The sequence below is a fragment of the Myotis lucifugus genome, unplaced genomic scaffold (assembly GCF_000147115.1).
Source record: "Myotis lucifugus unplaced genomic scaffold, Myoluc2.0 scaffold_130, whole genome shotgun sequence".
Classification (NCBI taxonomy): Eukaryota; Metazoa; Chordata; class Mammalia; order Chiroptera; family Vespertilionidae; genus Myotis; species Myotis lucifugus.
The window spans coordinates 3,089,394-3,114,955 of NW_005871178.1; the positions used below are offsets into that span (position 1 = coordinate 3,089,394).

The window sequence follows — 25,562 nt, forward strand, 5'->3', positions numbered from 1 at the left end:
CATTAGTTTGGGAATGAACATTGCCAAAGCCTTTTGGAAGAGCAATTCAGTTGTATTTACAAAAGTTTGCTCAGCAGTTACACATCTGTGTGGGGAGTCCTATAGAAACATTAACTACGTGCACACAATCACAGTTTGTTTTCCTTTGCTTGTGGAACTTACAATAATTCAAATGATAATAAAAGTATTTTTCCCCAGTGACTTCATTTGTTCACTCAAAATGTACCTAGAAAATGCAATATATGGAACCCCACATCATTCATTTTCAAGGCTATATTACAATTTTGGGAACACGTAAAGTTGATTATATTCACTCTATTGTTACCAGTTGGTATGGTTACCAGTTCCCATTGTTGTCAATGTTTCTGACAAATTCTATAATTATGAGCATTCTCCTACTTGCCTGGGGGTGGGGAGGTGAGGTGTAGAACAGTGTCACTACGTAGAATTGTTAGCTCATAGGACTTGTTCCTCTTCAACTTTACTACATAATGACAATTTGTTATCCAAATTCAGCATCCTTTCATATAGCTGATAGTTCAGAGATTTAGTCTTTGCCAATCTGCTGCCTGGGAAATGGTCCCCTGTGGTTTAATTTGCATTTCTCTCATTACTAAGGAGGTGATAATTCTTTTCATATGTTTACTGACCATTCTTGTTTCATGTACTGTAAAATTCAAGTCTTTGCCTATTCTCCCCTTAGATTGTGTGATTTTTTTTTTTATTATAGACTAACTGACATTATTCATTTATTAGGATCACTAAATTTTTGTCAGTTATATGGGATGGAACTTTATTAGTGTGTGGCTTTTATTTCCACTTGATTTATGGTGTAGTTTAATTAGCAGGATTTCTTAACTTTAATATCCTCAAGTTTATCATTCTTTTCCTTTGTGATTTATATTTGTCTTGAAAATGTTTTCATGCCCAAACTAATAGGTATATTTCCATATTGCTTTTTAAATATTTTATATTTTTGACATTTATAAGTAGATATTTAATAAAACAAGTTTTGTCCATGCTTTAAGATAGAGGTTCAGTAGTTTTTCCATATGGTTATTCTATTACTATAGACAATTTTATTCAAAATTATGTTTTCCATCATTGATATGCAATGTCATATTTGTTAAATGTCAATTTCAATCAGCTTCTTTTTTTTTTTTTTAATCCGCACCCAAGGATATTTTCCCATTGATTTTTAGGGAGAGTGGGAGAGAGAGGGAAAGACAGAGAGAAACACTGATGTGAGAGAAACACATCAATTGGTTGCCTCCTGCATGAGCCCTGATCAGGGCCAGGGCAGGGGAGGAGCCTGCAACTGAGGTACGTGCAACCGAGGTACGTGCCCTTGACCAGAATCGAACCCGGGCCCCTTTGGTCAGCAAACTGATGCTCTCTATCCACTCTGAGCCAAACTGGCAAGGGCCCTGTTGTAGTTCTTATTCCTGATTATCATCTTTTTTTTTTTTTTTTTACCTGTGGATATGTGAATAATACCAGTCATACTGCCTAATTAAAGGAGAGAAAGAAATCAAAACAATACTACCAGGAATTTATATAGCAAAATGTAAACCAATCCCAGGTCAGCCTGCCCAAGCTGTAAGACATGATTGATTATAAAAGATTTAACCCTTTCTCTTATATTAAATATCTTCAGAAATCCCACTTATTTTAATTGAAATGAAATGTAACTACTAGACACTAAATGGGTCCAAGGCCGACTGTCACTACTTGAGCCAAATTAAGCAGAGACAAGATTAAATCATATATACTAGTAAGCGTTTATTCCAATAATGCTGGCAGTATTGAGAAAGCAGCAGGTCATCCTGAATATCCTGCTCTCCGACCTTTCATTTCAAATGAACTCTTCTGTAGGATTAGTGGGTGGGAAAAATCTTTAGTTAGTGAGTTCCCAGGGACTGCCTTTTTTCCTTGTCCTTGTAAAGATTAGCCCCGAATGCTGCCTCCCTTCAGATAGATTCTGTCCTTGATCTGGTCGCTGGGATGCCTTATCTCCCGGGCTTGTTCTTCTTGTAACATGTGCTTCAGTTTCCCAGGGTCGGTAAGAAAATCTTTTATTTTTTTTATGGTGAGTAGTTATTAAACAACTATGATTCTGTTTCTGTTATATGCCCCTCCTCTATGAAAAAGAAATGCACTCTTTTATACCCTGCTCTTAAATGTCTTATTTATGTGGCTGTTTTCAGCTCAGATATTTCTTAACTTCCTGGCTTAAATGTCATATTAGTGTTATTTGATTATTTAACTTAAGTATCTGTATGTACTTCTCTGGCCAGTTCAGGTTTATATTACCAAAATTATAATTAACTTGTAACTCATTTTAGTCAGCAAGCTTTCCTGTTCTTAGATAAAAATATGATTAATAGTGTGTACCTACTCCCTACTAGACTATATATGATTTAAGTTTATATTGTACACATTTTAGTTTATAGCATAAGTACTTTAACTTAGCAGTGTATATTTGGTATGTAAAAATAAATCATTATTTCTAATTCCAACTTTTATATTGGATTAGATAGATTTCTAATTGAGATAACTGGCATTTTTCTAATGGGGATACTGGAAAATATAGTAAAATTATGGATGTAGAGTGAACTATAACTGGAAAGGTATAATAAGCTTATATTTAAGAGCGTCTTAAATATTAGAATAATTTATAATTCAAATTGGGCCATAAAAGACATTTGAGCAATGTGGAAAAAAATTTAGGAGAATTAATCTAACAACATGGAGCAAAGAGAATTTTCAATATGTAGCATGCAGTTGACTTTTTAAATGATACTTTTTTTTCTTTTCTCTGCTTAGGAAATTGAACTTAGTTCATTAAAGGAGGCTTTGTCTTTTGTGTCATTAATTGATGGATATTATAGATTAACTGCAGATGCACATCATTACCTCTGTAAAGAAGTAGCATCTCCAGTGGTGCTTGAAAATATACAAAGCAATTGTCATGGCCCAATTTCGTAAGTAAAACATAGTTTAAAATTAAATTTTATTGTTGTTAATTTTCACCTGAGAATATTTTTCCATTGATTTTGAGGGAGATAGAGATAGAGAGAGAGAAAGAGAGAGAGAGAGAGAGAGAGAGAGAGACATCATTGGTTGCCTCCCGCACGTGCCCTGACTAGGGCTGGGGATTGAGCCTGCAACCAAGGTATGTACCCTTGTCCAGAATTGAACCTGAGACCCTTTAGTCTGCGGGCCAACGTTCTATCCACTGAGCCAAACCTGCTAGAGCTAGAAGTAAATTTTTAAAATAGTAAATGAAGTATTTACAAAAAAGGTTTTATACAACAGAGTGATGTACATAGGTTTAGGACAGTGATGGCGAACCTTTTGAGCTCGGCGTGTCAACATTTTGAAAAACCCTAACTTAACTCTGGTGCTGTGTCACATACAGAAATTTTTTGATATTTGCAACCATAGTAAAACAAAGACTTATATTTTTGATATTTATTTTATATATTTAAATGCCATTTAACAAAGAAAAATCAAACAAAAAAATGAGTTTGCTTGTCACCTCTGACACGCGTGTCATAGGTTCGCCATCACTGGTTTAGGAGTTTAGAAAAAAAGAACTGAAGTTTTTTTGTAATAAAAGTCTATTTACAATAAGATATAAATAATAATTAGAATTATTTAGGATATAATTTATTACCTGTATCTCAATCGACAATACTTCTTATTTGTATAATTTGAGTTGCCTAGGTGTGTTATGAGATAGTGATAGATGATTCTTGCTTTCATGTAGATTACATTTTGATTTTTCTTTCAAGACGTGCAGCTTCAATAAAGCATATAGCAGATTTTAAAACTCAGTAGTCTTTGTTATTTGCAATTGATCTTCTAGTAGACTTTGGATTATATTAAATATTAAAATAATGCACATAAATTTTTATATTAGAAATTGCTATGGTAGAAGAGACATAAGTGTTTATGATATATTGTTTGCATAAATGAAGTTTTATGAGAGTATTGTTTTTAAAATACTAAGTTTGCAATCAGAAGGCAGAAAATTCAAATAAATGAGTTCTTTGTGATTTTGTGTGTCCTCTAATGCTGTTGATTTGTTTTTAAAGCAATATAATTGTCCCTTGAATTGGTTTGAACTTAATATTTTTCCTTACAAGATTATTGATAAACTTACAAAGTAGAGGAGACTTCTAAAAATTCTGAATTTTAGATTTGACTTTTGATCTTTTAGATGATATCTTGCTATGTTATCATTCACATTACTTCTTTATGTTTAGAATGGATTTTGCCATAAGTAAACTGAAGAAAGCAGGTAATCAGACTGGACTTTATGTACTTCGATGCAGTCCTAAGGAGTTTAATAAATATTTTTTGACTTTTGCTGTCGAGGTTAGTATGTCACATTCATTAACAGTAACATCTTTATTTAGTCTATATAATTTCCCCTTCATGTTTAGGTACCATATATATTTCCTTTTTAATACTCTGAATTATAGCTCTGGATATAGCTAGCATAATAATATTTAATTTACCCCAGGGATCCTGCATGTATAATAAATTATAATTCCTAGGATTTATGTAAAATATAAAATGATTTATAATGTCCTTCTGTCTTTTAATGTAGAATTTATTTTACTTTATTTTTTGGAGTTTGGGTGTTACAAGGGTGTCATACTGCATCAATTCTCTTAAAGTCTCTTTTTTCAGAAAGATGGAAATCTTTACCAAAACATATAGAACACAATAAATCAGAAGTAAACTTTCCTTTTACTAGTAATGGTTATAAGATTAGAGTGAAATAAGGTAATAACAAAGAAACAAACATTATTGAACTTTTAGCTAGTGGTGGGTTTTTTTCTTTTTAAAAAATCCTTACTTGAGAATTTTTTTTATTGTTTAGAGAGAGATAGAGAGAAACATCGATGTGAGAGAGAAACATTCATTGGTTGCCTCCCTTACTCGCCCCACCGGGGATTGAACCTGCAACCTAGGTGTGTGCCCTGACCGGGAATCAAACCCGCAACCTTTTGATGTAAAATGGTCCAGTCAACTGAGCCACCCAGCCAGGGCTAACCTCTTTCAATATTAAGAATGACAATCTACAATGTATGTTTTAAGCTTAAAACTACAATGAAACCTCATTTTTTAAAAACATTTTAAAATTATTTATTTTTTGATTGATTTTTAAGAGAGAGAAACATCAACTTGTTGTTCCACTTTTATATGCAACATTGGTCGATTTTTGTATGTGCCCTGTCCAGGGATTGAACTTGCAACCTTGGCATATCAGGACGATGCTCAAACGGTGAAACCTCACTCTTAATGCAGATTATTTGTATGCTATCTAAGATTGTTTACAATCCAAAATTATCTAAAAAGATAGTATCACTTATAAAGCAGTTTCATGGTATAAATCTTGAAAAACTTTATATTAGCTTCCAAAATTTATCTTGTTTTTTAAAATATAGAAAGTAAGGATTTTGTTATTCAGTTATTTTAAGTTTTATAAAATATAGTTGTTATCTTATATTTAGCATATGCAGAGTGGATTTATTGTCCATAAAAACAGAAGGTAGGTTACTCTACAACTTTAGTATTGTAAAATGCTCTATCCTAATTTCACAATATTTTCTCACTGAAATTATAGTAGCTCATTATATTCAATTACCAAATCAAAATGAATATATTGTTATGTATTAGGGAGTGTATGTTACATAGCCCTGTTTCAAGAAGTTTGTCTTTTGGGAAAAAAGAAGAAAGAATACAAAAAATTTACTAAATTGAGCATTGTAATTATTCAGTACTAGAGGCCTGATACACGAAATTCATGCAAGGGGCTCGGCCCTCGGAGCCCCTCGCAGCCTCGGCCGGCCCTCACAGCCCCTTGCAGCCTTGGCTAGCTCTTGCAGGCCCTCGCAGCCCCTCGCAGCCTCGGCCGGCTCTTGCAGCCCTGGCTTCGTCCTGAAGGTCCTCCGGACAGTCGTCTTAAAGGATGTCCGGATGGTCGTTCTGTTCGGTCTAATTATCATATTAGCTCTTTATTATATAGTATAGGCATAGACAACAACAGAAAATACAGTTAAAGATCTTTTGGAGTAGGAAGGATTTGAGATTGACCTTGAAGTATTTAGTTGAGTTTATACAAATGGTCCTAAATAGGTTGAATATGCTTATTAAGAAGTCGCTCAAAAAATAGATGGATGAACAAACTTGTTAATGAACAAGCACATAAGACAGACATTGAAAAATATTAACATTCCCATATTGGAGACAATTATACAAATACAGTAGTGGCACAGTGGAATGGGAATGACCTTTGCTTGTGGAATGTGTTGAGAGTTATAGGGAGGACCTCAAAGGAAGTGGAACTTGAACTAAGTTTTAGGAATGAATAAAAGTCCATTGCTCAGAAAGGAAACATGTACATTTATAGGTAGAGAGAGAGCATGTACAGTTATCATGAAATAGCATGGCACTTGCTTGGAATTTTTTGAGTCATAATATAGCCAGAACATAGGCTGTATTTTGTAATTGGCAGAAGTTGAGATTGGAGATGGAGGCAGAATCCTGCTCAAGGAACACCTTATACACTAAATTGGTTATAGACTTTATCTTATAAGTGATGGAAAACTGTTAAGGATGGTATTATTATTGTTAATTATCATTGCTTTTTAAAAAATAAAGTCAACTCTTAAGCCATTTCTTTAGCCTATACAATATAGTTCTTTTTGAGGAATCAAGCACCTCTATTACCCTACTCTGGTACTATACTAGGATTCATGATTCAAATGTCTAAATATTTTGTTGGTTAGTTTTGTGAAATCCATTTTGTAATAGTAATCACTATGATGTCCATTGTGATTTCCCCTCTCTCTCTTTATAATTAAACTTATATAGCATGATAATGTCATTGAATATAAGCACTGTCTGATTACAAAAAATGAGAATGGAGAATACAACCTCAGTGGGACTAAGAAGAACTTCAGTAATCTTAAAGATCTTTTGAATTGCTACCAGATGGAAACTGTTCGCTCAGACAATATAATTTTCCAGTTTACAAAATGCTGTCCTCCAAAGCCAAAAGGTAAAATAATTTTCTAGTTATTTTAAAAATATGGGTCATGGCTTGTGTATATAGTGAGTGATATCTTTAGTATATTGATTTAAAAAGAAAGATGAAAGAAGCAGCTCCATAAACAGATTAATTTTGCCTCCTTCTTTATAAATATATCCTCAAATAGGATTGTTCAGTTTGGTTTGGGTTTTCTAGAAGTGACATGAAGTTCTATAATTCTGAAATGATATTAAAAATAATAATGCTTGATATAAATCAGTCATTTATTATTTGAAGTGAAAGACCTCACTACCAAATTCTCATATGTGGTTCTAATTAAACACTATAATTTCTTACACTTTTAAAATAAAAATAGTAAGGTTGGAAATCTCGTGAAATAATGATTATTTAAAATTCCTGAAAATTTATATTAGTTATGGAAGTGAATAATTTTGAATATTTGAAATAACTGGTTAAGGTACATTAAAGTTCAGTGAATAAACTGCTAAAATAATTTTCTATGGAAAAAATGAACAGTCAAACTTATTAAGCATTTCTTATATTTAGAACACATTTTATTTTACCCCTTTGGAGAATTTTATGTCCTCAGCATGTTTTGATTATATATGTTTTCATTATTTCTTTTTTTTCCTTTACAGATAAATCAAACCTTCTAGTCTTTAGAACAAATAGTGTTTCTGATGTACCAACCTCACCAACATTACAGAGACATAATAATGTGAACCAAATGGTGTTTCACAAAATCAGAAATGAAGATTTAGTATTTGTAAGTCATTAGATGCTGATTATGGTCTTTCTTGTCCTTTAAAAATAACAAATGTTTCCCACTTATATTCATGTGACATTTGGAAGTATTTTATTATAACCTATATTAACATTTTTTGCACTTTAAATATTTTTATTTCTTGTGAAAGTATAATACCAAACTTGAGTGAGAAATTAATAATATTATTTTAAGAAGGGAATTGTATTTTTTTACAGGATTTTAAAAATTTCTTTATATATCTTAAATTAAAAATTAAAAATCTTCTTCTACAAAAGACCTATATCTTAATTCTCAAATTGTAGAGAAAGTAAGGGAAATTCAAGGGATTAAAAATAAGAAAGAAACTGAAAATAAAGTAGTACATAATATCTGATGGTTTGGCTATAGAATGATTTTGGGGGTTGGGATTAGTCTCACTAATCAAGTAGATTAAGATCTAAAAGTAGGGCCAAGTCTTAAGGCCTACAAAGAGCAGGAGTTAAAAGTGAGGCCATGTCTGAATAAAAGCCAGGACCTTCAAATAAATACATTCTCAGTAAAACAATATATGGATTGTAAAAAATTCACCCACTAGCAAAAGGGGAAGAGAAGTGTTGTTTTAGGTGGGCTCTTAGGAAAAAATGTCTCTCCTGAGAATTTGTAATCATAGACTTTTGAGTTTGGGTTTATACCACCCGCCTGATCTAAGCTAATAATTAAAAAATGATACTCCCCTAGTAATACCTTGTAGTGCTTGGCAGAAGCAGAAACAAAATCTTTTTGGAAGAACATACTCTTAACCTCGCTCACTCAGAAGTCTACCGATGAAATGACTCCAAACATGAGCTTTTTTTTTTTTTTTAAATCCTCCCTGGAGGATATTTTTCCATTGATTTTTAGAGAGAGTGGAAGAGAGAGGGAAAGACAGAAATATCGATGAGAGAGAAACACATCGATTGGTTGCCTCTTGCATGTGCCCCGACCTGGGCCCAGGCAGCGGGGGAGCCTGTAACCGAGGTATGTACCCCTGCCCCCCTTGCCCCTCCACTGGAATCAAACCAGGACCCTTCAGTCCAGACCGACACTCTATCTACTGAGCCAAACTGGCAAGGCCAAGCATGAGCTTTTAATTGAAAAAATTAAAAGCGAAATAGCCCTAGAGTAACCAAGAGTAAGCAGACCAACAAACATCAAAATATTTCATATAACAGATTTTTAGAGATTATAAAATGTGCCGAGCCAGCTCAGCCAAGGGTTCGAAAGCCTGAGTGAGGGCGGTGAAGAATGGAGAAAATGACAAAGAGAATAAGCTGGGTCTAGGTGGATCTTCCTGTGCCTGGCTGAGCCCACAGAGAGAGATCCAGAGGCAAGCTGAGCCTTTATTTTATAGCCAGAGGTAAACAAGGTAGTGGTTACCATAGTTACACTGTTCTTTTGAGTTTCACTTGTTTTGGCAGCACTTGCTGCACCTCCCTCAGCCCATTAGCTTCCCAGATAAGATCTAGGGAGCATCATAAGGTCAAGTCTAATTATGCCCTCTAAGCTGGGACTTGTTTGTGACTTTGCCAACAGGTCAGTCCGAGGCTTAACCCTATAGCCGTGCCCTACAATAAAATACATATTTTTAAAGATATAAAAGGCAATGGAAGCATGGGGAAAAAACAAGACACTTTTTAAAAAGAACAAGTATTTAGAGAAGAAAAATATAGAAATGGAAAATCACACTCATTGACAGTGATACAAAATGAACAGGTTAATAAGCAGATTACCTTTAGTTGAAAAGATAGTGAATTGGAAGAGAGATCTGAAAAATTTTCATGTTGAGCAGAATGAGTAAGAAAATGATCACTGATGTCCAAGTTCCATAAAGAGACAGTAGACATAATTATCAAGAATTGTAAAGAGCCCTGACTGGTTTGGCTCGGTGGATAGAGCGTCGGCCTGTGGACTGAAGGGTCCCGGGTTTGATTCCGGCCAAGGGCATGTACCTTGGTTGCAGGCACATCTTCAGTCGGGGGTGTGCAGGAGGCAGCTAATCGATGTTTCTCTCTCATCGATGTTTCTAACTCTCTATCCCTCTCTCTTCCTCTCTGTAAAAAATCAATAAAATATATGTAAAAAAAAAAAGAATTGTAAAGACATCCTCAGGTAATGGGAAGCAAAGAGTCACCAGGTAACCTAATTAATAAAACTAATAATAGTAGACTTTCAGTTTGAACATAGGCAGCCCTGCTTCAGAGTTCAGGGTTTCAACAATTACTCTGGAAGGATGTATAAGAAATACTAGTAAAGGCTAATTATTGAACATTTACTATGTGTCATAGACTATACTAAGTGCTTTCATGTAATTATTCACTTATTGCTCATAACAATCTATGGAAAAATAGTTATTCCTATTCCTCCAATGAGGAAAAGACAGCTACAGCAGGAAGAGATTAAATTGCCTGTACAGTAGGTCCTCGGGTTACGTCGGAGATCCGTTTCTATGGCGCGACGTAATGCGATTTTCACTGTAAGTCGGAACCCACCTACATAAGCACCTACGTCACTCACATGGAGCACGTACACAGCAGTAATGAAGTGAAACAGTAAAAAAAAAAAAAAAAATTAAAAGAAAGATAACAATTCCTGACCTTGTGGTAAATTAATAATAAAAAACAAAGCACATATGTACATTCGTCGAAATGACAGAACTCTTTTTTTTATAAATAAATGGGAGATGGCAACGTAACCACGAAATGATGTCGAGTGCGACGTAACACAAGGACTGTATGTATAGGGTCAAACAACTAGAAGGTAGTAGGTAATATGGAACAAGTCAGATATGCTGCCTCCACAGACCATACTGTACTGCCATTCTACTGCACTATTAGGAAAGGCAACAACAACAACAAAATTTCACATGTAAATAAATGTAGGTAAATAAAAAATAATGTAGGTAAATATAGGTGATAATTATAGCCAATCCAGGGGGCTTAAGAATGGGTGGAACCAAAATACACTTTATTCATTAATCCTTATTTTTTTGTCTTCTATTATTGTATAAGGAAGCAGAATATAATTAATTCGGAGTCTTAAATCTGGGAGATATTTGCTCATGGATTTTTTTTTTTTACTCTTTGTCATTGAACATATTTCCTAATTCTCACATCTTTATCTATCTTTACTCATTATTTTCTTTTCTTTCTTTCTTTTAAAGAATGAAAGTCTTGGCCAAGGCACTTTTACAAAAATTTTTAAAGGTGTAAGAAGAGAAGTAGGAGATTATGGTCAACTGCATGAAACAGAAGTTCTTTTAAAAGTTCTGGATAAAGCACATAGAAACTATTCAGAGGTATGTATACTCTTTGTGTAGTTTATATAGTTTATGATATTTAAAGATGTGGTCTTAATATGCACACAACACATCATGCTTGCAGCTTTTCAAAATTGTAACTTTAAAAAGTTTATATCAAGGACCTTTCTGAGGATGGCCTTCTAGTGTGGCTATAGAAAATTATAGAATACTAGAGGCCCGGTGCACAACATTTGTGCACTGGAGGGTGGGGGTCCCGGCCTGAGCCCTCTTGCAGTCTGGGACCCCTCAGAGGATGTCCGACTGCCAGGTTACGGCAGACGGACATCCCCTGAGGGGTTCTTAGTCCTGCTGCGGAGGCGGGAGAGGCTCCCTGCCACTCCACTGCTGCACTCGCCAGCCATGAGCCCAGCTTCTGGTGGAGCAGCGCTCCCCTCTGTGGGAGCACATTAACCACCAGGGGGCAGCTCCTGCGTTGAGCGTCTGCCCCCCGGTGGTCAGTGCACGTCAGAGCGACTGGTCATTCCACCATTTGGTCAATTTGCATATTAGGGCTTTATTATATAGGATTTTAATAATAACACTAGAGGCCCGGTGCACAAAAATTTGTGCACTCCGGGGAGCGGGGGGAGAGTGGTCCCTCAGCCCGGCCTGTGCCCTCTCGCAGTCTGGGACCCCTCAGGGGATGACCACTTGCTGGCTTAGGCCAATCCCCGGGGAGCGGGCCTAAGATGGCAATCAGACATCCCTCTGGCAGCCCGCAGCCTCGGGGGATGTCCACTTGCCAGCGGGGAGCAGGCCTAAACTGCAGTCGGACATCCTTAGCGCTGCTGAGGAGGCAGGAGAGGCTCCCACCACCACTGCTGTACTGGCAGCCATCAGCCTGGCTTGTGGCTGAGCAGAGCTCCCCCCTGTGGGAGCGCACTGACCACCAGAGGGCAGCTCCTGCATTGAGCGTCTGCCCCCTGGTGGTCAGTGTGTGTCATAGTGACCAGTCATTCCCAGTCCTTCTGCTGTTAGGGTCAATTTGCATATTACCCTGTTACTATATAGGATAGAGGCCTGGTGCACGGGTGGGGGCCGGCTGGTTTGCCCTGAATGGTGTCCCGGATCAGGGTGGGGGTCCCGCTTAGGTGCCTGGCCAGCCTGGATGATGGGCTGATGGGTGTTTGCAGCTGGTCACACCCCCTTCAGGGTGGGGGTCCCCACTGGGGTGCCTGGCCAGTCTGGGTGAGGGGCTGAGGGCCGTTTTCAGGCTGGCGGGTGACTGAAGCTCCCAACCTCTCCTTTTTTGCTTTTTTTTTTTATTCTGGGATTTATTTACCTTCTATGGCTGTCATTGGAGCTGAGAGCCGGCTTTAGCTCTGAGGCTCAGCTCCAGCTCTGAGGCCTCCGCTGCTGAAAGCAGGTATCTGGGCTTTGTTTAGCTTCTATAATTGAAACACTGTTGCAACTCCAGCTCTGAGGCCTGGCTGGCTGAAAGCAGGTTTCTGGGGATTGTTTAGCTTCTATAATTGCAACATGGTTGCTTAGCGTGCAGCTCAGAGCTGGGCGGCGGCAGGTGGGGAACCTTGGCTTCTGTCACTGGAGCAAGCAGGCCTCCTGTTCGCTTCAGCTGCTTGGCTGCCGGCCGCCATCTTGGTTGGCAGTTAATTTGCATATCGCCCTGATTAGCCAATGGGAAGCGTGTCGGAGGTACAGTTAATTACCATGTTTGTCTATTATTAGATAGGATTTTAAAACTACTTTTGGCATTGTGTTAAGGGTATCATTATGTCTCTGCATATACTAAGGCAGTGGTTTTCAGATTTGGTTCCCAGAGCTTTATGGGCTCCACAGATTTCTTTCATAATGTCATCTACTTAAAAATAAAAAGAGAGAGAGAGTTTAGCTTTGGTCCGTGTGGCTCGGTTAGTTGGGCATCATCCTGTGCACTGAAGGGTTACTGGTTTGGTTCCTCGTTGGGGCACATACCCCTTTTGCGGGCTTGATCCCCAGTGGAGGGTGTTCAGAAGACTGATTGAAGCTTTGCTCTCACATTGATGTTTCTTTCTCTCTTTTCCTCTCCCTCTAAAAATCAATTTTTTAAAAAAGTTTGTACTATGAAACATTCTAGTTGAAATACGGATTACAGAGATACTAGCCCACAGAAACCCAGCTGCTATTTGCCTGAGTTCTTAGCATAGCACGGCATCACCAAACATTTGTGATGTTTAAAATATCTTAAAGGATGTTAGTAAGAAGAGGATGTGAAACATACAAGTCAAAGAGTTGTTCTAATCCAGAACACCGCAGTGTTGGTGAATATGATTCTCAACAGTAATAGCCAGAAGTTCTAGTCAAAGTTTAGTTGAGTTAAAGTGATGTTAATACCATGCTAATCTCCCAACATAGTTGTCATGATATTTTATATGCACAGAGATAATTTTTTTTTACTTAAAATTTTTTTATTTTAAATTTAAATCATTTTAATTTTCAATTACAGTTGCCATACACTATATTAGTTCCAGGTGTACATTCCAATTCCTTAGGAAGTGTTATTTGAAGCTCCCATCCACTTACTTCAATCTCATATCACTATCTCTGGTGTCTACTTCTGTTTGTACCTCTGTCTTCTACTCTAGGTTGAGGGGTTTCTTCAGAGTGAACTCTAGCATTAAGATTGATGGCATTGCAAGACCATATAAGGGGACCAAAGCACATTGTAGCCTTACATATATAGTTCTGCAGAGAAGAGGAGAAAGTGCATTTCTCTACCAGCGGTTCTCAACCTGTGGGTCGCGAACAATGAAAATACATCCTGCATATCAGATATTAACATTACGATTCATAACAGTAGCAAAATTACAGTTATGAAGTAGCAACGAAAATAATTTTATGGTTGGGGGTCACCACAACATGAGGAACTGTATTAAAGGGTCGCGGCATTAGGAAGGTTGAGAACCACTGCACCGCCAAAGAATATCTTTCTGAACTGTGAATACTTATAGGCACAGACAATAATTCTTTTGCATTTTTGTATGCTTTTCTTTTCCTTAGTCTTTCTTTGAAGCAGCAAGCATGATGAGCCAGCTTTCTCACAAGCATCTGGTTTTAAATTATGGAGTATGTGTCTGTGGAGAGGAGAGTAAGTAAATCTCTGGCTTCTTCATGTTAATGTTATGCCTTTCTCAGTACATCCATTTTTTTTATATAGAAAATTCATTTTCAGGATCATAGTTATGTATCAGTATAAACCATACTTTAACAGGAATTAAATATTATTGAAACCAAAAACATTGTAGAGCTGTTCAGTTAAGCCTTCTAAAAAAGGAAACCAATGAATGAATTTAAAATGCAGAAAATAGTTAACATGGCTTATGTTAAACAGTAGAGTATTATAATAAACAATGTTTACTAATCTTTTACCATAATATACAGTGTTTGGCAAAAGTAGGTTTATAGTTGTGAGTACTCTAAACGGAGTTTATTCTTTCTTGTATATTTGTTAATTATTGTATTATTTTTCCATACGAACAACTGTAAACCTAGTTTTGCCCAACCCTATAGATTATGGCTGGTTTAACATAATAATGGAATAACTGGACATTTCTGTACAGTACCCATTTATTTGGAATTATAAAGATAAAGCATATAAATTATAGACTGATTTTTTAAAAAGAGTTCATTGTTTTTAGAGAGTAAGGGAGAGAGAGGGAGAAACGTCGATCAACTGTCTCCTGCATATGCCCTGCTGCAGATCAAGCCTGCAACCTGGGCATGAATCCTGACTGGGAATCGAATCGGCAACCTTTCAATGTACAGCACGATGCCCAACCAACTGAGCCACACTGGCCAGGCCTAGACTGATTTTGAATGAAACTGACTGAAATGATTAGATGTTGATATTAGATATATTCTGTGTAAATTTAGACTGTTCATAAAAACTTACAAGGTTTACATTCAGAAACTTTCTATGTAATTCCTACTTTCAATTAGTAATGCGGATTAGATATGCATCCATACTCATATAACATTGCTTCATATATTTGAATATTGATAATCTTTTCAAAGGCAATAGCTTTCAAATCTGTTTTCTGGAAGTTCCTCATGTATTTCAGAGGAGTTAATAAAATGACTATAAATCTAAATGCAGTAGTGGAGAGTTCTACCCACTTAACACCAACTAGAGTGGTTCTGTATTTATCCTTTTTATTTATTGATGTTTCTCATAATTTTTCACTTGGGGAGGATATACTTAGAGCATATAATTCCAATTCTTGCACTTGCTTTTATATTTAGTTCATTGTTTCTGTGATGTACTCTTCTCATTAAAAAAAAAATCTGGCCGTAACTGGTTTGGCTCAGTGGATAGAGCGTTGGCCTGCAGACTGAAAAGTCCCAGGTTCGATTCCCGTCAAGGACATGTACCTTGGTTGTGGGCACATCCCTAGTAGGGGGTGTGCAGGAGGCAGCTGATCGATGTTTCTCTCTCATTGTTGTTTCTAACTCTCTATCCCTCTCCCCTCCTCTCTGTAAAAAATCAATTAAAAATATATTTTAAAAAAATCTGAAATTGAGAAGCTGTGATATAATTGATGGCATGTTCAGCTTAATGGGTATTTTTTTTCTTGTATAACATAAAATAAGGGGACATATGATAATCTGTGGTATCTATGAAAAATAGTAAGTCTTACATGCCACATAAAAAAGATTTTATTAAGCTCTTGTTCATTGCAACATTGCAGCTACTAGATCTTTTTCTGGATATTTCTCCGGACAAATTTTCCTGCAGGCATTTTTCTAAAATTAAATTTATTGGGGTAACATTGCTCAATTTTTAATTATTGGTATGTGGATTGTTCTCCAAATTAACTATGGGCAGCAAAACTTTAATTTGTTTCTGTTACTCAGCGAGGTCCAAAGGCAACTTTTGTCAATAACAATTATTACATACCAAATGAAAACTAAGTCATTTTAATATTAAATCAAGCAGTATCACAATTTGAGATTAGATCCACAGTATGCATTTTAAAGCAAATATATGAAATATAGGCATGTATGAAGTTTAGTCACTTAATAACTTACTGGGCCATGAACTAACATGGATAACAATGTGAAGTCTGTGAGAATTTCTTTAAAAATATGTATCATTATGCCATGTTAAAAATTTTTTACTTGAGTTTTTGTGGTTTTTATTTTGTATCTTAATTTTCCATTATTTAATTTTGAAGACAACACTATGCTTGATAAAAAACAAAATATCAATAAATTCAAATTTGAAATCAAGGACTTAAGGTTACTGTATTACAAATTATTACTAGAAGAATGTAAATAAACCCTAAACCCAGTTAATTATTAAATAACATGTGTTTATGTAGAAACAGTCTTGGCTTTCAGGAACTAAGTCAGTACTAACAGGGAATTTTTACTGTTTCATAATGGCAGTCAGCATTTTTTTAAGAGCAAATACTTGCTTCTCTGGAAAAATATATCTTAATAGTATTTTTAAAAAATAGTTTTAAAGATAAAGCAATGCAAAACAATTTTTTACAGCATAAATTAAAGGAATGGATGCAGTTCAAACTCAAATTATCCTTCATATCTCCAATACAATAGACATTGTTATTATTTTTTGTGTGTGGAAGAAGAATTCAGGAAGTTTTGAATGTCTAAATAGTTTCATGGAAGAAAAATTAATAAAGTGAGACATTTTTATTTGTTTTAAAAAAGCAGCCATAATTCAGTGATGACACATAGAGGTATGCTGAAGTAATATTTTATATGTGTGGGGGTGCGTAAAATGTGTATTATTATAAAATATTTATGTACATATGTAATATTGCATGTATTGTGTACATATATTTTACTATGTATTATTTATTACTATGTGTAATGCATATTATGTATAAAAAATTTAGATTGCTACCTTTTGCAGTTGTGAATAAACTAACCCCCCCCTTCTGAATGGTATGCAGCTGTTTAGCTTTTTAAATTAGTGAATTGTATGTAGTTTAATCTCTTTTCCTATAATACCCACAGGTAACTATAATATATTTATACAAGTTTCAAATTATATATATTTTGTATTGTATGTGTACTTGAGCCTTTTCATTATTGTATTTTAATGCAGATATTCTGGTTCAGGAGTTTGTGAAATTTGGATCACTAGATACATATTTGAAAAAGAATAAAAATTCTATAAATATATTATGGAAACTTGAAGTGGCTAAACAGTTGGCATGGGCCATGCATTTTCTAGTAAGTAATTAGTATATTCTATAAAAAAATATCATCACCCAAGGATATATTTTATTGGTTTTAGAGAGAGAGAGAGAGAAAGAGAGAAAAACATCAATGTAAGAGAAAACATTGATTGGCTGCCTCCCATACATGCCCGACTGAGGCTCGAACCTGCAACCTTTTGGTGTATGGGACAATGCCCCAACCACTGGGCCACCCAGCCAGGGCAGTATATTCTTCATCAGGTATTTTATTTAGTGAAGAAATGTAGAAAGGATCTTGACCTGGGAACAAGAAATAAGTCTGTGAATGGATGCTAAGTTATTTAAAATCATCTGTTTGTTTTATGAAAGGTATTATTTTAGGCATATATTTATTTATATAAAGTCACTTTTAATATAGTTTTGTCATTTCACCAATCTCTTAGAACTGATGACAAACAATCTAAGGTTTATGTCACTTGTGTTTAAAGAATTTAACAAAAAATTATGCAGAAATGTGCTAACTATGGATAGCAGAAAACTCAGAATATACCTTGTAGTGTTTGTGGGCAATTAGAAATTATGTCCAATAAGAAAGCAATATTTCTGGAGAAGCAGAATACCATAGGGCCAACCAGGGATCAGACCTCTCAGAGCACACCTATATTCTGCTGCTGAAAATAAATAGTATTTCTCTCAGCTACTACCTAAAAGTAGGTACTACTAAAATCTAAACTTTAAAAGTGAAGTGGCATTGGGTAGTTTTAATGTATTTGTTTTATTCTGGGCATAGATTATTGTGTCATTTAAAATATAAAACAGGAAGCACAGTGTTGCTATAAAATTTCCTTTTATTATCTCAAAGCATACCTCCAAATTAATGTTTATTAATTAATAGTCTTCTTTTTCTTTTTCTTTTCCTTTTTCTTTTTTAAATCCATTTGGGGCTTAAGACATATTAAATGTTCATATATTTGTGGATTGATATTTGAATGTATTTATATTTTACTCTAATAGGAAGAAAAAAACCTTATTCATGGGAATGTGTGTGCCAAAAACATTCTACTTATCAGAGAAGAAGACAGGAAGTCAGGAAATCCTCCTTTCATCAAACTTAGTGATCCTGGCATTAGTGTTACAGTTTTACCAAAGGACAGTAAGTTCTATAGGGATCATATTTAATTTTATTAAGCTTTACTTGGAGGGTTGCATAAACACGTTAATTTTTCTTAAACCATTTTATTGGCATGTTCTTGATTAATAATAAAATTTATCTACCATTTTTAGCAATCTAAATTAAGTTATAGTTACATCCTAGTCTCTGTCCATTTGTCCTTATAAGCATGCTACTAGGGATTAGTGCTAATTCAATACCAGCAGGAATCCCCATTTGGGGTATGGTGAAAAAGAAAATTTTATCAGTGCAAAACAGCTAATTGTGATATAGCGCTGCTGTGAATATAGCAAGACTGTGAGGCAACTCTGGGGCCAGGCCCCTCTCTGGCTAGACAGCTCTGCTCTGCTCCTTGATGGTCTGCTCTGCTTTGTGCTAGTCTGCTTTGCACTGTGCTAGTCTGCTGTGCTGTGCTTTGGTCTGCTCTGTTCTGTGCAAGACTGCTCTGGCCTCCACTGGTCTGCTCTGTGTTCTCTGCTGAGAAGCCAGGGAAATGCAGTTCTCAGTATTTGGAGGAAATAGAAAATGCCTTCTAGAACCAGAGGGGAGCTGGCTTATATAGACAGAAGTTCCAGACCCTGGTCCTTGATTGGTCTGTCCTGATGCAAATGAAGACTCCAGATCCTCACAGTTTGATTGGTCCAAAAAGTACTGTCTTTATTGGTCAGAATAGAGCCCTCTAATTGGTTGCAGCTGCACAGCTCCAGTTGGATGGGGAAAACTTTAGTCTTGTTGGTTGAAATACGATTTCAGGAACTCCTTTATAAGGACTAACTCAAATGGCAGAAACAATGCAGCAGGCAGTTCAGTGCAGAGGCCAGTAGTATAGTGTAGACTTCTTCCTAAAGTGCAGTTTGCATGAGAGGCCCTTGTACAGAAATGGCTGCTAGGCCCTAGGGGTTTTTTGTTTTGTTTTTTAAAATTTGAGCCCAGTTAGCTACCAGGAGCCCTTCTTAGTAGGCATCTTTCTCAGGGTCCACAGGACTATAAGATAATGTTTTTAAAAATTCTTTATTGTTGAAAATATTACAGATGTTCCCCTTTTTCCCCCACTGACCCCTTCTAGCCCTCACCCAACCCCACCCCTGCCTTCCCTTTGTGATTTGACAGTCTTTTCTATACTTCTATACCTCTGGATCTATTTTGTTCATCAGTTTATTTTGTGTTTTAGATTCCACATGTGAGTGAGATTATGTGATACTTGTCTTTCTCTGACTGACTTATTTTCCTTAGCTTAATACTCTCTAGGTATAAAATGTCCATACTACCCAAAGCAATTTATAGATTCAATGCAATCTCTTTTAAAATATCAATAGCATATTTCACAGATCTAAAACAAATACTCCAAAATTTATGTGGAGCCAAAAAGACCTTGAATACCACAGCCGTCTTCAGAAAGAACAAAGTTGGAGGGATCACAATACCAGATATCAAGTAATACTACAAAGCCACTATAATCAAAACAGCCTGGTACTGGCACAAGAACATGCCTATAGATCAATGGAATACAACAGAGACCCCCATAAATCAACCTGTCATTATTCTTAATATTTGACAAAGGAAGTAAGAGCATACAATGGAGTCAAGACAGTCTCTTCAATAAATGGTATTGGGCCCTGACCGGTTTGGCTCAGTGGATGGAGCGTCGGCCTGTAGACTGAAGGGTCCTAGGTTCGATTCCGGTCAAGGGCATGTACCTTGGTTGCGGGCACATCCCTGGTAGGGGGTGTGCAGGAGGCAGCTGATTGATGTTTCTCTCTCATCGATGTGTCTAATTCTCTATCCCTTTCCCTTCCTCTCTGTAAAAAAAATCAATAAAAATATTTTTTAAAAAATGGTATTGGGAAAATTGGACAGGTACATGCAAAAAAAATGAAACTATACCACCAGCTTACACCATACACAAGAATAGACTCAAGCCCTAGCTGGTTTGGCTCAGTGGATAGAGCATTGGCTTGTGGACCTAAAGGGTCTCAGGTTCAGTTCCGGTCAAGGGCACATGCCTGGGCTGTGGGCTTGATCCCCAGTAGGGGGCATGCAGGAGGCAGCTGATCAATGATTCTCTCTCATCATTGATGTTTCTATTCTCTCTCCCTCTCCCTTCCTCTCTGAAGTCAATAAAAATATATTTTAAAAAAGAACAAACTCAAAATGGATAAAAGACTTAAATATAAGTTATGAGACCATAAAAATCCTAGAAGAAACCATAGGCAGCAAAATTTCAAACATCTCTCCTAGCAATATGTTTGCCGATACATCTCCTAGGGCAGTGATGGCGAACCTATGACACACGTGTCAGAGGTGACACGCGAACTCATTTTTTTGGTTGATTTTTCTTTGTTAAATGGCATTTAAATATATAAAATATTTGTTTTACTATGGTTGCAAATATCAAAAATTTCTATATGTGACACGGCACCAGAGTTAAGTTAGGGTTTTTCAAAATGCTGACACGCCGAGCTCAAAAGGTTCGCCATCACTGTCCTAGGGTAAGAGAAACAAAAGAGAAAATAAACAAATGGGACTACATCAAAATAAAAAGTTTTTGCACGGCAAAAGAAACCATCAACAAAATGAAAAGGGAGTTCATTATATGGAAGAACGTATTTGCGAATGATACATCAGATAAAGATAATTTTGTTGTTAATCCTCACCCAAGGATATTTTTCTATTAACTTTTAGAGAGAGTGGAAGGAAGGGGGATAGACAGAGAATAAACATTAATGTGAGAGAGACTCATTGATTGGTTGCCTCCCGAATGTGCCCCAACTGGGCCGGGGATTGAGCCTGCAACCGAAGTATGTACCCTTGACTGGAATCGAACCTGTAACCCTTCAGTCCCTGGGCCAATGCTCTATCCACTGGGCCAAACCGGCTATCCCTAATTATGTATGAAAGGTCAGATTTTATTCATTCTTTATTTTTATATTTATTTATGTGAAAATCTTAGCTATATTTCTGAATATTTCCTTAGAGTAGATCACTACGGTGCAATTACTGGATCAAGAGATGGGAACATTTTTTAGGCTCTCAATACAAGCCATCAGGGAGCACTCTGAAAAAGTGGTACTCAGTGACCTAGAGGGCTTTCAAGCATTGGAGAACTCTTAATTTAATACATTAAAATCACACCTCATTATTTTGCTTTATTCTGTGATTATTCATGACACTAAACAATTTTTCATAAATTGTATATTTCTATTTTATTTATTTTAATTTTTAAAATATACTTTTATTGATTTCAGAAGGGAGGCAGAGGGAGAGAAACATCAATGATGAGAGAGAACCATTGATCAGCTGCCTCCTGCACACCCCACAGTGGGGATCAAGCCTGCAGCCCAGGCATGTGCCCTGACTGGGAATCAAACCATGACCTCTTGGTTCATAGGTCAATGCTCAACCACTTAGCCACACCAGTGGGCATGTATTTGTTTTTTACTGCACTGTTTCTGCACATCTTTTGTTCATTTTTCTCTGCGGGTCTTAGTGAACTTTTTTCGATCAGTGTGTATTCTTCATGAAACAATTTGGTTAACTTTTCTCATTTTGGTTGAATTCTTTACATCCTGATTTACCTTTTAATTTTTTTAACCTTAAGATTGTTTAAATATGAAAATTTATTGATAATTTTTTATGATTTCTTCCATTGCTTTTATACTTTGAAAATTCTTTCCAATCCACAGATCAAATATTTACCTAAATGTTTTTTCTAAATATTTTATGTTTTTTGTTTACATGTTCTGCTCTTTGAACTGGAGTTTATTTTGATGTTGTGCAATGTATCTAAATTGACATTTTTTGGAGGACTTAGCCAGTTTTACCCTCTGTCTCTTTGGTATTAATTAATGTGTCCTTCCTTTGTCCTCTACTGCATTTCTCTAAATACTGGGATGTGCTTTAGATGTGTACTTCTCATACCTTTGTCAAATAATTTTTGTTTTCTTTACTATTTTATACATAATTAAAAAAAACAGTTTTAATTCCTAATTATGTATGGAAGTGCAGATTTTATCCATTTTGTTGCATTCACACTGGATGTCTATTGTTGTGTTGGCTGTTGTAATTTTTTTATTTCACAGTTTAAGGAAAAGAGGTCATTGCCCCTGACTAAGTAGTCAGGTATTGCAGGTTTTAAAAATTCTTGCGGCACATGGGCTTAAAATTGGTGACTTAATGGAAAAAAGTTTAGTTGATCCAGGAGTTTTTGTACAGAGTTCTAATTCTCTTAGTGCTAATAAAAAATTGTGTGATTTTGGGCAAATTATTCAGTCTTTATGGATCTCAGTGTTGTAATTGTTAAAAATGAGATCTTGAATTAAATGATTATTCAAATCAGTTTGAAAATGATTTGCATATAAAAGAATTACTTACTTGTGAGAACTATTTAACTATACTATGTTCCTATCACTTAAAAGTTCTTCAGGAGAGAATACCATGGGTACCACCTGAATGTATTGAAAATCCTAAAAACTTAAACTTGGCAACAGACAAATGGAGTTTTGGTACCACTTTGTGGGAAATCTGCAGTGGAGGAGATAAGCCTCTGAGTGCTTTGGATTCTCAAAGAGTAAGTTCTAGACTGCGGGGTTGGATTAATTTTGTGATCCTTGATGATTCTTTCACGATTTTATATTTTTTAATATAAAAAGAAGGGGTTTTAAAAAGAAGGGATTGATAAGGCATTACACAATTCTCAATGTGTGGTTCTTTAATTATAGAAGCTACAGTTTTATGAAGATAGACACCAGCTTCCTGCACCAAAGTGGACAGAATTAGCAAATCTTATTAATAATTGTATGGATTATGAACCAGATTTTAGACCTTCTTTCAGAGCCATCATACGAGATCTTAATAGTTTGTTTACTCCAGGTATGTATTATTGATTCTCCAGCTATCTTTCTGTTTTTTTGTGGGTTTTTTTGTATTTAACAAATCTTTACTAATTTTGTAATCCTCTCAATAAGTTCTTTGATGTCTTTTAGAATCTCATATGGGCATATGACTTTCCTACTTTATACATATTCTAGACTCCTTGATTGAGCAATATTTACATTTAAAAAAAGGCTTTTTCTCCTTCATTTACCCAATTTTAATATGCTACTTGATGACAGTATATTATAAAAGTTTATCTTATTTGAGTTTTTAAAAAATAATTATTTGTTTTTTAAAAACTAGTTTTCATACATTTTATAATTCATTTTCTAAACATGAAGTAGATTTGTTTTTGTCCACTCCTTTAAAGTATGTAGCTAAATATGCATGTGTCTGACCTACAGGTATTTCCTTTTCCGGTATTACTAATTTCACAAAGAAATCAGAATATATTCTTTATAAATATAAAAACTGCCAATTTTACAAAGTAATTATTTATTCTTTGTAAAAATCTTTCTTGAAAGCCTGTCAGATTGTGGGTAATAAGTAAAGGCTCCATTATTATAATCTAAACTATTAACATTATCCTGTGTTTAGTATTTCTAAATTCTAATTATTTTGGTCAGCTTGAATACATATTAACCCAGAGAATTTATTTGCCAGATTATGGTGTATTATTCTTTATTTCTGCAGATTATGAATTGTTAACAGAGAATGACATGTTACCAAATATGAGGATAGGTGCCCTAGGGTTTTCTGGAGCTTTTGAAGACCGAGACCCTACTCAGTTTGAAGAGAGACACTTGAAATTTCTGCAGCAACTTGGCAAGGTAAGATGAAAGAAGTTTTTTAAATAGTTAAATTATAGCCATAGAACATTTTATTTAGGAAAAAAAGGCTTTAAAGATTCTCTAAAGTTCACATTTCATAAAACTTTAAGGAGTATTTGTAGAAAAAAGTTTAGTTGTCAGATGTTGGAGAAGTGCTGTGTTAAACAGTTATCTTTAAGAAGAACTTTTCAGAATCTTTAACATGTAATATGCATTGAACCTCTTCAAATATTAGGTAACATTTCCCCAACTGATTTGACCATGGGACTGTTTCTTGGTAGAGGGTGCTTTATTAATGAAATAGAGAAAGGGACAATTAAGCCCTTCTTCTTCTTCTTCTTTTAAATCTTCAACTGAGGATGTATTTATTGATTTTAGAGAAGGGAAGAGAGAGAGAGAAATATTGATGTGAGAGACAAACATCCATCGGTTGCCTCTCACATGCACCACAACAACGAACGTGCAACCTAGGTACCTGTGACCTTTTGATGTAGAGGACACTTCAACCAACTGAGCCACACCAGCCAGGGCTAAATTAAGCTTTTCTACTCAAATCAGTGGGTCTCTAGTTTACTATATTCTCTTTTTTAGTCATCCGAGGAAGAAATAATCTGATTGTTCAGAGTCTAGATGTTGACTGGACTATGTTCACTTACACAGGCCTCTCCATAGGATTCTCACAACATGGCAGCGAGGGCAAACACCCAATGTGGAAACCATGGCCTTTTTATAACCTAATTTCAGTAGTGACATCTCATCACTGCTGTCTGGCCTGTGTAATTAGAGATTTAACTTTGAGCTTATATGTGGTCTAAGTTTTTTTAAAAATTGACTTCAAAAATATAGCTGAAAATAGAGTCTCTTAGAAACTTTAGCTTAACACTATGTTTTCTGTTCTTTAAGAATGCAATAATATCCAAAATATATTTCTTTGATTAATACCCAAAGCTTAATTGTAAATGTTATATATCAACTCTGTATAGATAATAAATCTTAATAAAAAGAGAAGAGGTTTCTTTAATGACTCACCTTAAAAACAAAAAAGTGGGAACATCCCCTTAGGCTAAAAATTTACTTTCTTGGGCAAATAATACAGACTGTGTACTAATCTGCTTAGGCTGACATAAAAAAATACCATAGTGGCTTTACCATCAGATATTTATTTCTGATAGTTCCAGAGGCTGGAAAGTCTGAAATCAAGGTTCTGAAAGGGTTTGGTTACTGGTGAGGGCTCTCTTAGTGGTCCTCATTTGGCCACCTTATTGACAGAGAGCTGTAGTGTCTCTTCCTCTTCTTCTTCTTCTTTTTTTATGTTAATCCTCACCTGAGATTTTTTCCATTGATTTTTAGAGAGAGTGAAAGGGAATGAGGGAG

General features: G+C 35.6%; 1 protein-coding gene across 1 annotated transcript in view; it reads left to right on the forward strand.

The window, feature by feature from the left end:
* JAK2 (Janus kinase 2) overlaps window positions 1-25,562 on the forward strand; it is a 97,421-nt gene that overhangs the window by 60,145 nt on the left and 11,714 nt on the right. The window contains 11 exon segments of the mRNA XM_014460395.2: window positions 2,827-2,984; window positions 4,272-4,383; window positions 6,892-7,078; window positions 7,708-7,835; window positions 11,014-11,148; window positions 14,149-14,236; window positions 17,222-17,349; window positions 18,330-18,468; window positions 22,902-23,053; window positions 23,205-23,355; window positions 24,052-24,188. Coding sequence (XP_014315881.1) covers window positions 2,827-2,984; window positions 4,272-4,383; window positions 6,892-7,078; window positions 7,708-7,835; window positions 11,014-11,148; window positions 14,149-14,236; window positions 17,222-17,349; window positions 18,330-18,468; window positions 22,902-23,053; window positions 23,205-23,355; window positions 24,052-24,188 — 1,515 coding nt within the window.